The following is a 15485-nucleotide window of genomic DNA, read 5'->3' as shown; positions in this document are numbered from 1 at the left end:
AGGGCCTGTCAAGGGCTGGGCCACCTGTGAATTTTATCCCCTGGGAAAGATTCCTTATCTCTACACTGTCACCAAATTTCAAATATATGTATATATTGGTTCTCTGAGAATTTCATACAATGTGTTTATCATATTCATCTTTCTGCAAACTTTTCCTAGCTCCATCCCCTTTCCTTCCCACCCAACTCTGTGGCCTTTTGTTTCCTCTCAAGGCACGTTTGTACTGCCCGAATGTTTTCGGATATGAGATCTTCCACTGGAGAGCAGTTGACTTTTCTTAGGCGAAGCTGTCTCTCTCTCTCGCCTAGCAGTTAACAATTGCTAATGACTCCATGACTAGGAGCGGGGACTTCATGTGAAACACCCTCCCTGTGCTGGATTCGGTCAGGCTTGAACCTGCGCAGGTCTTACACATGCTGGCACAATCGCTGTGAGTTCATACGCACAGCTGCCCTGCTGTGTCTGGAAAGCACTGGCTCCTTGTAGTCGCCCACCCTCTCTGGCTCTTACACTCTTCCTTGCTCTTCTTCTGAAATGATCCCTGAGCCTTTAGAGGAGGGGAAAGGGGCCCATATTCCTCTTAGGGCTGAGCATTCCACAATCTTTCCTCTCTGCCTCTTGGCCAGTTGTACATCTCTGCTGATCATTACCTACTGTCCAGAGCATCGACTTCCTATCTTTAGGGCAACGAGGAGAGCAGCCTTGACAGTGAAGGGTTAATCAGTTGACTGGTTGATGGGCTTTGGGTGCCAACAAGAACTAACTGGGCTCTCGTCAGCTCTCATTGTCCAACACATTCAGAGAGTCCAGTTTTATCCCATGTTTTTTTCAGTAGCAGTCCAGCTGGCCTTGGTGAGCTCCCAATAGATCGGCCCCCCTGTCTCAGTGGGTGGGTGCACCCCTCATGGTCCTGTCTTCCTTGTTCATGTTCTCTCTCCTTCTGCTCCTCATTATAACCTTGGGAGCTCAGTCCGGTGCTCCAGTGTGGGTCTCTGTCTCTATCTCCATCCATCGCTAGATGAAGGTTCTATGGCGATATGCAAGATATTCATCAGTATGATTATAGGATAGGTTCATTTCAGGTTCCCTATCCTCAGGTGCCCCAATGAACTAACTGGGGACATTGCCCTGGGCTTCTGGTAGCCATTCCAGGTTCAAGGAGAATGGCACAGGAACTTTCATCTGGCGATGGATCGAGAGAGAGACAGAGACCCAATTTGGATCAACCGTCTGAGCTCTTAAGGTCCAAATGAGGAGCAGAAGGAGGGAGAACATGAGCAAGGAAATCAGGACCACGAGGCGTGCACCCACCCACTGTGACAGTGGAACTGATCTATTGGGAGCTCTCCAAGGCCAGCTGGACTGGGACTGAATAAGCATGGGTTGAAACTGGACTCTCTGAACAAAGCGGACAATGAAGGCTGATGAGAAGCCAAGGATAATGGCACTAGGTTTCGATCCTAATACATTAACTGGCTTTGTGGGAGCGTAGCCTGTTTGGATGCTCACCTTCCTGGACCTAGATAGAAGTGGGAGGACCTTGGTCTTCCTGTAGAGCAGGGAATTTGGACTGCTCTTCAGTATCGAGAGGGAGGGGGAGTGGACTAGGGGGAGGAGAAGTGGAGTGGGGATAGGGGGAGGGGAGCGGGGGGAGGGGGCAATATGTGGGAGGAGGGGGAGGGAAATGGGAAACGGGGAGCAGTTGGAAATTTTAAGTAAAAAAGAATAAAAAAAAAAAAAGAACTAACTGGGGACTTTGGGGGCCTACAGGAAACTGGCTTCAGACATAGACCCTTTGCCAGAGAATGAAGTGTCTGGTTCTTGTGGGGAGCTGAGTTCGGATGCACAGCCCCCCCTTCAATCCATTTTTCCACAAGGCTGTTAACTCCTTAAGGGGAAAAAAGGTGTGATCTTTGTATCCGTGGGATGTAGCAGATGCTAAATGCATGCTTGTTTAATTAATGAACACCTGAATGTATGGTGGTACAGGAATGGGCCGTATTGATACAGAGAGGTGCAGGAAGGATTCCTGCCTTTAGGGACCTGACACTAAAGGATGCTCAGTTCAGAGAATAGGTGCCGTGGGATCCTAAAGGATAGAAGTGAATGTCTCATTCCTGTAGGTGAAGGAAATGAGATCAGTCAGGGAAGGCTTCACGGGAGAGGCAATACTCGGCTACACAGGCTAAGACATGCTTCATGCAAAGGGCACATGTCAAAGGTCCCTCAGCATAAAAAATAGCCTAGGGAAGAACTGACTGGACTTTAGATAGTCCACTCTGGCTGTAACCCAGCAGTGGCCACCGCCAGAATCAAAAGAGCTGCAGATGTGCTCTCTGGTTCAGTATCGTATGGGCAATAGTGACTGTTCGAGCTTAAACCGGATTTACAATTTTGCTCCTGGGTCACTTAACCGTTATAAGGTTGCTGCTCTGGACACAGAAGGAAGTGGCCTCTTGACACAGGCCATGTCTACCCCAGTCAAAGGGTAAATAGCCACAAGTGTCTGGAGCTTGGCCGGGCATGGAGGTTTAGCAGGTTTTCTTTCAGAATGCGCTCTTTGCAACGAGGCCTCTTCCCTCCACCGCGGCTGCTAATTATCCCTCTGGAGACCGCGGTGCTTTTCAAGGAGCCTCGTTGCCCACTCAGGAGCTAATAAATCACCAAAGTCCCCCAGGCAGCTGGGCCTTCCAGAGCATGAGTGCAGAACACACAGATTTAGCAAAGAGGAAGCTTGCCAGGGACTCTGTAATAATCAGAGGCACGCCTACTCCATGTTCCCAACAATGCCCAGTTCCAGCAGGCCCAGTGTGTGCGGGATGCACCTCGTGCGGACAGCGGGAGCTGAGGGAACCATCTGTATACCGCTGGGTGGCCAATGTGAGTCAGAAAGCTAATTTGCAGAGAGCCCCGAGATGATGAAAACCTATCATGGTTTGGCTAGGGAGTGCCCCCCAAAGGCTAGCATGTTGAGGGTTTTATCCCCAGATGGTGGCGCTATAGAGTGGACACAGACTAAAACTGGCACGTATGCCGTCACCAAATTGGTTGGTCCATTGACTGAGTTCACACTGAAAGACTAGAAAGACCTGAAGTCTCGCTGGAAAAAAAAAATGTCTCACTGGGGGAGGAGGGCAGAATTTTGAGGGTCCTATCGTGTCCATTCAGCCCCCTCTCCAGTTTCATATTCACTGGGGGAATCATTTCTTTAGCACCTACTATGTGCCGTGTATGTAAAGACATGTGCGGTACAGTTTCCACCTCAAGACATTAACGTTAACTAGGACTGGGGGAAGTGAAGTCTCCTGCTCCCCATGTTGGGGTCTGCACCTAAACTCAGCTCCCCAGAAGCATTGGTGGCTTCCTTTCCTGGCCGAAAGCTCTACACATGAGTCTAGCTTCCTATAGGTCATCCAGAGCTCCAGCAGTTCAGCTGCTGGGCATCTCTGTGCTGCGTGTGCTCCCCACCAGGAAGATCCTGCCTCAATGCGGACCCAGGAATAGCAAAACCAGCTGCTCACACACTGGAACCTCTGGAATCACAAGCTAAAAGAAACTGTCCTCCCTTAAGATGCTCTCCACACCTATCTTGTCATGTCTGGGAAAAAAAATAGATTTTTTTTTCTCTCTAGTAAGTTCTGCAAGAATCTTTGAGTTTTTCCTTCAGATGACACAGCACAGAATTCTGAGGTGTGGGACAAGGTAGTAATGCATGCCCCCCCACCCGGTCTCGCTCTTCCCAAGTGAAAGCCTTCTCTTTTTCTTGCTCCCCTCAATGAGATTTTTCAGAGTTGCCTCCTCCCCAGCACTGAGAATACAGCTATGGACAAAGACAGCAATCCAAACTCTGAGCGCTCACAGCCCTATCATGGTGGTGGGAATTCTAAATACGCTGTTAAAATGGATTGGGGCCTAAGGATGTGACTCCACGGAGAGAACGTTTGCCTGGCATGCACACCCTGGGTTTGATCCCCAGAACCACAGAAACCTCGTGTGGTGGCACAAACCTGTGATCCCTGCACTCATCAGATGAAGGTTTAAAAAAAAAAAAAATCAGAAGTTCAAGGTCACCCTTGACTACAAAGGAAGTTTAAGGCCAGCCTAAAATACATGAGACTTTGTCTAAAAAGAATTAAAAATACCAAGCCATAGACCCTTACCCCATTCTCACTGAGTAGGGATGTATGGGGGAGCAGCATGGGGCGCACTGTAGCCATTACTTATGACAAGCTGTGTGAGGGTGTGTGGCACAGTCTGTTCCATCCGCCTTTGCTCACCAGCCTTTCACACTGAGGCTCCTGGACCCTGCATTCAGAGCTTCTGGGCCCTGTATTCAGAGTTTCACATTGAATTAGTCTGGCTTGGGGTCCAGGTGAAGTGCTTCTCCAGGAGCTCCCAGGGTCGTCGCCAGGGGGCAGCGTTGCACCCTGAACTGGGGAGCAAGCGCAGAGAGCAACACAGATACACTGCGTGATGCGCCCCTTTGCGCTTCATTTTCTTTCCTGCCTCTGGAGTGAGTGGTGGAAGCAGAACGGGGATTTCTCACCTCAGTCCGTTTCATCTATGGCCACAGCGACATCTTTAAAACAATGGGAAAAAAAAAGAAGTCTTCCCAGGATTCTCTGCCAAGGCCTTCCTCTGCCAGAATGCTAAAGAAGTGCTAAGCTTATAGACCTGTACTGATGTCCTAAGACTTGTAAGCCACACTGTGGTTTGCAACGGTGTCTTCAAAGGCCAATTTGTTACTAGCTTAGCCCCCAGCCTGTGGTGCTAGTGGGAGGTCATAGAGGTGGCAGAACCTCTAAGAGGCGGGGCTTAGTGGGAAGCCTTTGATCACTGAACTATGCTCTTAAAGAGGGTATTAGTGGCAGCACCTTTTGCGCTTCCTGCCTGCCAAGCAGACCTTCTTCAACCTCGTGTTCCCTACATGCTCACCACAGGCCCCAAGAAATGGAGCCCACTAACCACACACTGCACCGTCCAACACTGTGAGCCAAAACAAACGTATTTCCTTATCCGTTGATTATGTAGAGCTTTATGTTGGTGTCACAGCAACAAAAAGCTAACCCACCCGGACCCTTCCCAATAGACCTGTTTCTGAGATTTGATAGTGGGCGGGGTTATATGCCGAAGGCAAGAATAAACAAGAGGCATGTCCAGATAGCTAGCTAATACTCTCTGGTAATAAAAGGAGACATAAGAGATAATTACCAAAAGGCAGGATGATGCCGATGAATACAAAACGCCAGGAGATGACAAGGAAGTGTCGCAGATGCGTGACTTCAGTTTGGATTTGTAAAGAGGAGGAAGCATTCGTCAGAACAAGCAAGACAAAAGCCGGTCCCAACCCTTGGAAAATGAAAAACCCCGGAGTGTGAAGACAGCTCAGCCGGCCACGTGTTTGCCACATAAGTGAGAGGAGTTCCAGCCTTAGAATCTACACAGAAAGCTGAGCACAGTGGTAGTGGCAGATGCTTGCAATCTCTGTGCTGGGGAAGCCGAAATGCATGGATCCCCTGGGGCTCCACAGCTGCCAGCCTAGCTGAACCGGCAAACTCCAAGCCAGTGAGAGACCTGGTCTCATGATGAATGAAACCTGAGGTTGACCTCCGGCCTCCACACGTAAGTGCGTGCACATACAGACTCACAGACATATGTACCCAAAAAAGAAAAGAAACAAAAACTACATTCGACAAAAGAAAAATACGTATGAAAAAAAACACTTGGGTTTGGAGAGCAGGTTTTATGTTCAGTGTGGCATGACCATCAGCTAACCAGGAACTGAAGGGGATTAATTCATATTCCACAGAATACAGGCTTTATTCAGAAGAATCACTGAGGCTTGAGTTGATTTGCTTTAGAGAGTCTCCCCTGGTGGCAGAGTGGATTGAAGCCCTGAGAAGCATGCATGCGAGAGGGGAAGCTATGGCAGCAGAGAGAAAACATGGGTGGACACCCCGTGACTCGGTGAGGAGGACACAGACTTGGGAAGGTTGGGAAGGCAGATGTTCCCAGGAAAAAAGACAGACATGGCCTTTATAGCAATATGATTTGAGGAGGAAGCTAGTAAGTTGGGTTGTTGAGGTGAAGTGTAGAACACAGAACAGCTGAAGTTACAGATTCCATTTCGACGTATGAATCACCTCCCATATGATGACTGAAGGCTGGGAGAGGAAGTGGGTCATTCAGGATGATTGTAGAGAAGACGAGAAAGGGGAAATAACCTATTGGAAAGATCCAGAACAGATTGGAGAAAGTCAGGAATTTGAAAGAGACTCAGAATCCAGAACATTCCTGGATTAGAGAGGTCATTGGCTCCATTGAAATCTCAAATATATAGAGAAGGGCTGGAGAGATGGCCCAGCAGTTAAGAGCATGGGCTGCTCTTCCAGAGGACCCAAGTTCAACCAGCACCCATATGGGGATTCACAATCCTCTATAACCCCAGTCCAGAGGATCCAACACCCTCTTCTGGACTCCATGGGCGCTGCAAACATCTGGTGCACAGACGTAGATGCAGGAAAACTTCCCATACACAAGACTTTGTCCAGAGAAATCCAGACTGTGACTAGCTGTGGGAAAATCCTTGCTGAGCAAGTTAAAACAACAGATGGGGCACAAGTCCAAACAAGTCTCCCGGTATTTTTTCCCTGAACTACATAGAAAGGAAGGGATACAGACTCAAGAGGGATGTGCAGTGGGAGCAGCATTCTGCTGTTTGCTAGAAACTGTAAACAAGCAAAATTCCATCTGTGGCACAGGAGAAAAGGAAAACCTTAAGGCGCAGTCTCATGTCCCCACCTGTGTGTGCAGGACATGGAGGGGACATCCAGCCTCCCCCTCCCACGGTATCATCACAGGCTCCACGCTCTTCTCCAATGACCTAGAGGAAGATGAATATAGAAGTAAAGAAATGAACAGCCAGAGAGTTCTTTGGGGTTAGAGAAAGGCTGCTGTGCACAGGAGCCCTGCAACTTTTGGCACAGCTACTGTGAATTTACTTATAATCTGGCTTGCGTGCAACGCATAAGTGTGTGTGTGTGTGGTGTGTACAATGTGCACGTGTATACAAGTAGAGATGCATATGTGTGTGGACATGTGTCTGTGTGAGTTGTGCACATGGATGCAAATATGGACGTATGGATGCCTATGTGTGTGTGCGCGTGTGTGCGGAAGCTAGAGGAGGACCTTGGGTGTCCCTACACCTGACACTTCCCCTACACCTCATTTCCTTGAGATGGGGTCTCTCGCTGCACCTGCAGCTTGGCTGGTAGCCAGCAAGTCCCAGCCATCCTCTTGTCTCTGATGCCTCTCTTAGCCACACCTGGCGATTTTTGTGGTTACCAAAATCCAAACCCAGAGCCGCACGCTTTCACAGTCCGTGCTCATGCCCGCTGATTTACTCTCCAGCCCGTAGCCTGGTCCCTCTGTTTTAGCACTGATTATGTTGGCTTTGCAACTGATGTGCCTATTAGAAATTAGAATGGCGGAGTGTCTATTAGTGTCCAACAGCGGGACACTGTGCCACTCTAGAGGTCACCAGAATTGATCAGAAATTTCCAAACTAACAAAGGGGGAGATGTTAATAGATGCTGAAGGCAAAAGTTCACAGTTGGTCTACCAAAGCTTGATAAATACTGTCTCCATCATTTCCTTCTCAGATAGTCCCTATTGTATCTTAACAAAGAAATATATTTAATGGCCTATCAAATGCCAAGTCTCTATGCCGGGGAAGAACTTTGCATGAATAACTCCCACAGAGTTTGGAAAACCATTAGAAGTGGTTTAAGGCCCTGCCCCATAAATGCAATATATCTACTCTCAACATTAACCCCACTTCTCTAATTATAATGTATACCAAATTTTTGTCTAGGAAACTCCACCCTAAGATTCTATTGAAATGCATTTGGGTTTTTTTTTTTTAATTCCCCCATTCCTTCTCCTCCTTTTGAGGCAGGGGAGTCTCACTATGTAGCCCAAGCTACCCTTAAATTCATAATCCTCCTACCTCTGCCTTCCAAGTTCTGGGGTTACAGACATGCTACCATACCTGGCTTGATATCCCACATGTAAAACTTGGCCCACCTTGGTCCTGCCTCAAGGTGATGTGCCAGACTTTGTTGACTCCCCGTGGGAAGCCTTACCCTCTCTGAGGAGTGAATGGGAGGTTGGGGGGGAAGGTAGGAGAGCAGGAAGAGGGGAAGGAGTGGGAACTGGGGTTTGTATGTAAAATGAGAAAAGATTGTTTAAAAAATATTTTAAAATTTTTGATAAATATGGAATTATTAAAATGGAGTAAAGGAATAAAAATAAGAAAAGAATACAAAGCCAAAATTAAAATAAAACTTGGCTCAGTTCATACTAATAACCACTATTAAAACATTCAGTCCATAAGCGTTGAAACATACCTTGGCTCTTGAAACAAAATTATCAGTTGCTTCGGCCTTCACACACAGTGAATGTAGAGCCTAAGGATGGGTATCCAAGGAAGGCTAAGGAAGTGAGTGAGCACATGTGAGCCACAAGCCCAGCATACCTGTTCTCACAGGTGGACCACAAGCCGAGCACACCTGTTCTCACAGGTGGACCACGAGCCCAGCACACCTTGTTCTCATAGGTGGACCACGAGCCGAGCACACCTGTTCTCACAGGTGGACCACAAGCCGAGCACACCTGTTCTCACAGGTGGACCACGAGCCCAGCACACCTTGTTCTCATAGGTGGACCACAAGCCGAGCACACCTTGTTCTCACAGGTGGACCACGAGCCCAGCACACCTTGTTCTCACAGGTGGACCACGAGCCCAGCACACCTTGTTCTCTGAATCTAGTAGAAGGGCCTGGGGAGGGATGCAGAAAAAAGTCAGTTTCAAGATGGGATAGAGGAAAACAGAAAGAGCCGGGCTATGAGGGCTTATACCTTCCTTGTGTGGGGACACTGTCCCATATTAAGAGAGAGTAAGAGGAGCAGAGCTGGGAGCTTACAGAGAGAATGTGAAGCATTGCCGAATGAGAGGGGTGCTGTACAAACACACAGCCGAAGAGTCAGCCAAAGCTAGAACTGATAACTGTCTGAAGGCAATCCCGTCTGCTGGTTGGAAGCTTGGGTGCAGAATTGGAAGTGATGAACAGTTGGAATGCTACATTGTTAGAGACTGAGAGACTAAGTGTTATATGGTGATGATATTGAAATTGTTGATCATTGGATCCAGAATATGGAAGCAATTGAAATTGAGAAGCTCGCCGGGCGGTGGTGGCGCACGCCTTTAATCCCAGCACTCGGGAGGCAGAGGCAGGCGGATCTCTGTGAGTTCGAGACCAGCCTGGTCTACAGAGCTAGTTCCAGGACAGGAACCAAAGCCACAGAGAAACCCTGTCTCGAAAAACCAAAAAAAAAAAAAAAAATTGAGAAGCTCATATAAATTTTTTAATTGATTTTGTTGAGCTATACATTTTTCTCTGGTCCCCTCACTTCTTCTCCCCTCCCCTTCAACCCTCTCCCATGTTCCCCATGCTCCCAATTTACTCAGGAGATCTTGACTTTTTCTACTTCCCATGTAGATTAGATCCATGCAGGTCTCTCTTAGGGTCCTCATTGTTGTCTAGGTTCTCTGGGATTGTGAACTGTAGGCTGGTTTGCTTTGCTTTGCTCATAGACAAAGTTGAGGAGAGGTATAATCAGTTTGGAACTGTGGTAAAGGTCAAAGGAGATAAAGCTGTAACCAGTCATTTCCTGGGACGGCCGTAACAGACTGGAAACCAGGTAACACTGAAGCACCAGAAGTGATTCTTCCACAGTGTCGGAGGTCAGATGGCTAACACGGTCAGTCTCCTGGACGTACTGTGAAGGAACACTGCTCTGGGCCTGTGATGGCTTCTGGTGGCAACAGTGTTGTTCCTGGCCTGCAGGTTTGCTGATTTACTGTGCCCGCTTACCCTCTTCCCTGTGTGTCTAGGGTCACTGTCTTGGATTTGAGTCCCACACATCCAGGAATGGGACTTCACCTTTACCTCTGCACAGACTCTTTCCCCCAATAAAGTCACACCCACAGGTCTCATGTGGATCTGTCTTTGGGGGAGTCCTCACTAAATTCATTTCACTGCCCTAAAATAGATCGCAGGGTGAAACATTTTAGAAATGTAACAGTTTCAATGACAAGGCCCAAGGTTTTCCTGTAAAGGGTTCTGAAGTAGTGACTCTCAACCTGTGGGTCACCACCCCTCTGAGTTGGGGTGGTCAACCGACCCTTTCATAGGGATCACCTAAGGCAATCAGAAAACGCAGATGTTTGCATTATGATTCATAACAGGGGCAAAGTTACAGTTATGAGATATAGCAGCAAAAGTAATTTTATGGTTGGGGGTCACCACAACATGAGGAACTGTGTTAGAGGGGTCACAGCGTTAGGAAGGTTGAGACGCACTGCTCTAGAGGAAAGCAGAGAAACGCTGGTGGCCGAGTGGAAGCTGGAAAGCTGGGAGCCAGGGGAGCTGACAGGAGGCAGGGAGGATGCTGGGAATGGGGAGTCTGGGACGCCAACAAATGTGAGGATGGACGCTTTAGGGGCTGATGAAGTGTCCCTTTGGAGGGCACTAGGACTGGGGAGAGGGCTTGGCTTAACTCTGCTTTCCTCTTGGTCTCATCTGACTCAGTGTGAACTTTAAAAGTAAGCTTTAAAACAGACCTAGCCCAAAATATTTCACATTGACTTGGTTTAGGATAGAAAGAACCCAGAGATCTTTATTTAAAAAGAGGTGTAGGGGAGAAAGAAACAAACTAACAAAGAAAGAAGCAGAGAGGAAGAAAGAAAAAAGTTACATCCTTATTTAATGCCCCCCAGCTGCTGGCAGCAAGAAATACAGGATTATAAGACAAAACATGACCTTCAGAAAAAAAGAAAAAAGAGCGATGAGGGCAGGAGAGAGATGCTTGTGGACAGGGGTGTTCTCCATCAAGGCTGGAGAGAGAGACTTGTGGACTGGAGACTGCAGAGTTGCTACCTTCATCCCTACTAGTCCCAAGCAGAGCCAGAAAATTAAAAACAAGGGGAAGAGGGCTGTATTGCCTGACTCTGCAGGAGGTGGCTACCAGCCAGGAGAGGTAGGTCTGAGCTTCCTGCAGCCTACACAAAGGGTGTAACTCAGATGCTCTTCCATAGAAGACGTCAGAACTCATTTCTAGAACTGTTGCTATTCTTGCAAAAGCAGGCTTTTTGCTCCTCAAAAAAAAAAAAAAAAAAGATTTTAATATATTTGAAGAAAATTTTTTCTTTGCCAGGATAATACTCAGTGGCTTACTTTGTATTTTTTGAATGCATAATAAACACATTAAAAATTTCAAGCAGCGTAAAAGATTATACAATCAAATGTAATTCTCACTTATCCCCGATTGCCTGGCTCTCCCCACCCACATACAGTTTCCCCCACGGCACTAGCTACAATTGTCTGAGTCCTGCGTCTCCTTCCTAAGATAAGAAGCCTTATCTGGCCTTTCTTCGTTATGAAGGATAGGGTTGTCCTTCGAGTAAGTCGCCACAAAACCAAACTCTGTGGCTGTTGGAGTCCCTTATATAACGGCGCAGTGTTTGTGTGCACCCCAAACTTAGCTCTAGGTGATTGGCTTATAGAACATAATACAGGGTGAATATTCTATACAAAGAAATATCTGTATATGTTTAGCATGTATGCATTTTCCTAAAATATTTTGTGTGTGTCTCTGTACTCTCTCTCTCTCTCTCTCTCTCTCTCTCTCTCTCTCTCTCTCTCTCTCTCTCTGTGTGTGTGTGTATGTGTGTGTGGCAGGTCATGTATATGGCGACCAGAGAACAGCCTCAGGTAAACCATTTCTCATCTTTCATCTTGTTTGAGACAGGTTCTCTGTTTCTCTGTTGCATATACCAAGCTAGCTGGCCAATAGCCCCCAGAGAGTCTCTCCCCATCTTGCATAGCAGTGCTGGTATTCACAGACATACAGACACCCATCTTTATATGGATTCTGGGGATCCAAACTCGGGCCTTTATGCTTGCCTGGCCTCCCCATTTTCGATCCCCGGCTGGTCGGCTCTCATGGCTGGAGAACCCGTGGATCCAGAGGTTTACTGTATGTTGGAGATCATTACATAGTAATGCATATAGATTTACGGGACCCTACTAGCTAGTTAAACAATTTGCTTACCCCGTAGTGACAAATATTCAGTTTGTTTCTGCCTTCAAGAAACCCTTGTTAATTTTATTTTAAAAATTCACCATGAGTTGAAGTGAGTTCCCTCACTAAGTAAGAAACTCAAATGGAACAGGAGAAAGAGGCCTGCGTGGGTTACCAAGTGGAGAGAGCTAACAGCAGTGCCCCCAAATCAGCCAGGTTTTCTGATGATGTGTTGCTTCTGCTCCCCCAGGAGCCTGATGCCCAGGACCTTGGAGACCCAGATCACACTAGAGAAGACGCCTAGCTATTTCGTCACTCAAGAAGCCCCTCGACGGATCTTCAACATGTCGCGAGACACCAAGCTGATTGTGGTGGTGCGGAACCCCGTGACCCGCGCCATCTCTGACTACACACAGACACTTTCGAAGAAACCGGACATCCCCACCTTCGAGGGCCTGTCCTTTCGCAACCGCAGTCTGGGCCTGGTGGACGTGTCTTGGAACGCGATCCGCATCGGCATGTATGCGCTGCACCTGGAGAGCTGGCTGCGGTACTTCCCCCTGGCCCAGATCCACTTCGTCAGTGGCGAGCGGCTCATCACTGACCCGGCTGGCGAGATGGGGCGCATCCAGGACTTCCTGGGCATCAAACGATTCATTACAGACAAGCACTTCTACTTCAACAAGACCAAAGGATTCCCTTGCTTGAAAAAACCAGAGTCGACCCTCCTGCCGCGATGCCTGGGCAAATCAAAGGGGAGAACTCATGTCCAGATCGACCCTGAAGTCATAGACCAGCTCCGGGAATTTTATAGACCTTATAATATTAAATTTTATGAAACCGTTGGGCAGGACTTCCGGTGGGAGTGAGACTCAGAGGTACAAGAGCCCCACTCTTGTCTCTTCCACGAGGTTCCCTCCCAGAGTCGCTTTTCCTCGTCTCCAGCCCTTCTTCCCATCTTGAACCCTATGATGGATCATCTTGGAACCAGGAAGCTGAATAAAGGCCGAGAGACTGGTGGTCCCTGCTCTGTCCGGGAAAGTTCTACTTGCTTCTGGCATAGCCATCCAGTTCCAGAATCTGCTCCCTTCCACCGGTGAGAGGCCTTGGGGAATTGCTGTAACAAGAGTGGATCTCCCGGTGTCGGGGGATATTCTGAGTGGAGATGGTTCTGTTGCTGTGAGAACGGCGGTCCATGCCATCACTGTATGCTCGGTGGTGGACTTGTTAATTCCATGTGGCATGTACCTTCCCTCTGAACTTCATCTCCCTGCAGCAGCACTGAGCGGTAGGCTAGGAGAACACCCTCCACCCTCCTCAGAAAGCAGCAGCCCATCAACAGTAGGCAGCGCCAAAAACCCTTCTCGGGCCACTCCAGAAGATGGACTCTGTGATGATGAAACAAGCCAGTGACTTCAAAGCCTGTGGTCTCCACTGTGCTTGGAGGAAGCTGTCTTTGAATAGCACTCTCTCTCTGACTCTCCCTGCTCCCTGTGGACAAAAGCACATAACTCTGCTGTTACGGGTACTTTCTTCACACGAGCTTTCATGTTCGGCATGCACGGAATCATGCTTGTCCATGTGAAATAAATATGGCTCTCTCGTGTCCTTAACCCTGAGTGTTTCTCTCTAAGCCTGACCTTCCTTCATCACTAAATCCCATTGGAAGAAGTAGTCAGTGATGTGGAAGACCTTGGGGAACAGTCAGGGGTGGGTGGGGGTGTGAAGACTGTGTGGGGAGAAACCAGGGTGGAGATGGGGATGCCTTCTAGCTATAGGGGTCTGGAACAGAAAGATCGCATAGAGATCTGTAAGGGACGTGTTCATTTTATTCCTGTATCTTCAGGGCGAGGCATTGAACCCAGACCCTTACACATGCTAGGCAAATGTCCTTTAAGTTATAGCCCAGACATTTTTGCATTTATTTTCTTACTGTGTTAGTGTGTTGTGGACACATGTGTTCAGAATGGCAGAGCATGTGCACATGTATGTGTGGGTGCACATGTGTGCACATGTATGTGGAAGCCAGAGCTCGGTCTTAGGTGTCATGTATCAAGCAGGCTATCTACACTGTTTTCTTAAGACAGACCTATCTTGAGGCTAGTGTTAGGGTATTGTTTCTCAGGTAGACTGTCCACCTTGGGTTTTGCTCTTTTGTTTTGTTTGTTTTGAGGCAGAGTCGCTTACTTTTCTGGAGCTTGCCAGTTAGGCTTAGCTGGCTGAACGGAGAGCCTCAGGGATATACATGTGTCCACTTCTCCCATGCTAGGATTGCAAACACATGCCACCATGTCCAGCTCTTACCTTGGGTTCTCAGGACCAAACCAACATTCTCAGCCTTACTCAGAAGGCTTTACTGATTCTGTCTCCTGCTCCTAGATTTTCAAATTTTGAGTAGGGTCTTACTAAGTTTTTCCCAGACTGGCCTTGAACGAAAGGTCTTCTAGCTTCAGCTTCCTGAGTATCTGGGATTAAAGTCATATACTGCAGGCCCAGCATTTTGACTGGATAATATCTCTGCTTAGATACATTCAACTGAGAATAGCAAACTCAAGGTCCAAGGACTGAGGGGGCATCAGATACATTTTTGCTTGGCCAGCATGAAGCTTTGAAACAGCTGGCAGTGCTTACAGGTGAAAGTACTGGTATCCTAGGGTAGGGTTTCCGTTTCTTTTTAAAAAAAAAAAATGGAAACTTGGCTACATAAAGCCTATACTCTGCCATGAGAGATGGTGACCACTTTTGGATGGGATCTGCACTCCTGAGCTCCTATGCTCCTACATAGCCCCCTTCCCTAATATGCACAAACTGCTTGGACCATGTAGGTATTTCCCATCTTGCCTTGAATGTCCCAGACTCTCAAGATGGAGTCCAGTCTCTCCCACATGGCACCCATGATGGCCCTAACTCCCATCATCTGACTCTTCTCCTGCTTTCTTCCCATCCTCTCCTCCAAAATCCCAGAATTGCATGCCTTCTTGTGCCCTTTCAAGTCTTCATACTTCGGCTCATTTTCTCTCCTTTGCTTTGAAATGCTTGCTCTTCTTCCTGCCCCATATCTCCATCTCAATCAAAAACCAGGATCCTAGTAAAACATCATTCAAGTATCACTTGCTTAGCATTTGTAAGGCCATCTCCTTATGCAGACATCTGCTCACTCTCCTGTCTTCATCTGGTGATGTGGGATTCCCCTCTGTATGTTGTGAATACCATTGGTTAATAAAGAAATTGGTTTGACCTGATAGGGTAGATAGGTGGGGGAAACTAAACTGAATGCTGGGAGAAAAAAAGCGGAGTCAGGGAGAAGCCAGGTAGCCCCTCCGCCAGAGACAGACGCTGAA

General features: G+C 47.8%; 1 protein-coding gene across 2 annotated transcripts in view; it reads left to right on the top strand.

Moving 5' to 3' along the window:
- The window catches only part of Hs3st2 (heparan sulfate-glucosamine 3-sulfotransferase 2), a 100925-nt gene extending 87190 nt beyond the window's left edge, over positions 1 to 13735 (top strand). For both annotated transcript variants that reach the window (XM_057778077.1, XM_057778078.1), the window contains one exon: positions 12395 to 13735. In XM_057778077.1, coding sequence (XP_057634060.1) covers positions 12395 to 13013 — 619 coding nt within the window. In that variant the 3' untranslated portion in view covers positions 13014 to 13735. The remainder of the gene's footprint in view (positions 1 to 12394) is intronic.
- The last annotated feature ends 1750 nt before the right edge of the window (positions 13736 to 15485 follow it).

This window comes from Chionomys nivalis, chromosome 8 (genome assembly GCF_950005125.1).
Source record: "Chionomys nivalis chromosome 8, mChiNiv1.1, whole genome shotgun sequence".
NCBI lineage: Eukaryota > Metazoa > Chordata > Mammalia > Rodentia > Cricetidae > Chionomys > Chionomys nivalis.
Note: the sequence above shows the minus strand (reverse complement) of the source record. Positions and strands in the feature narration are given on the sequence as shown.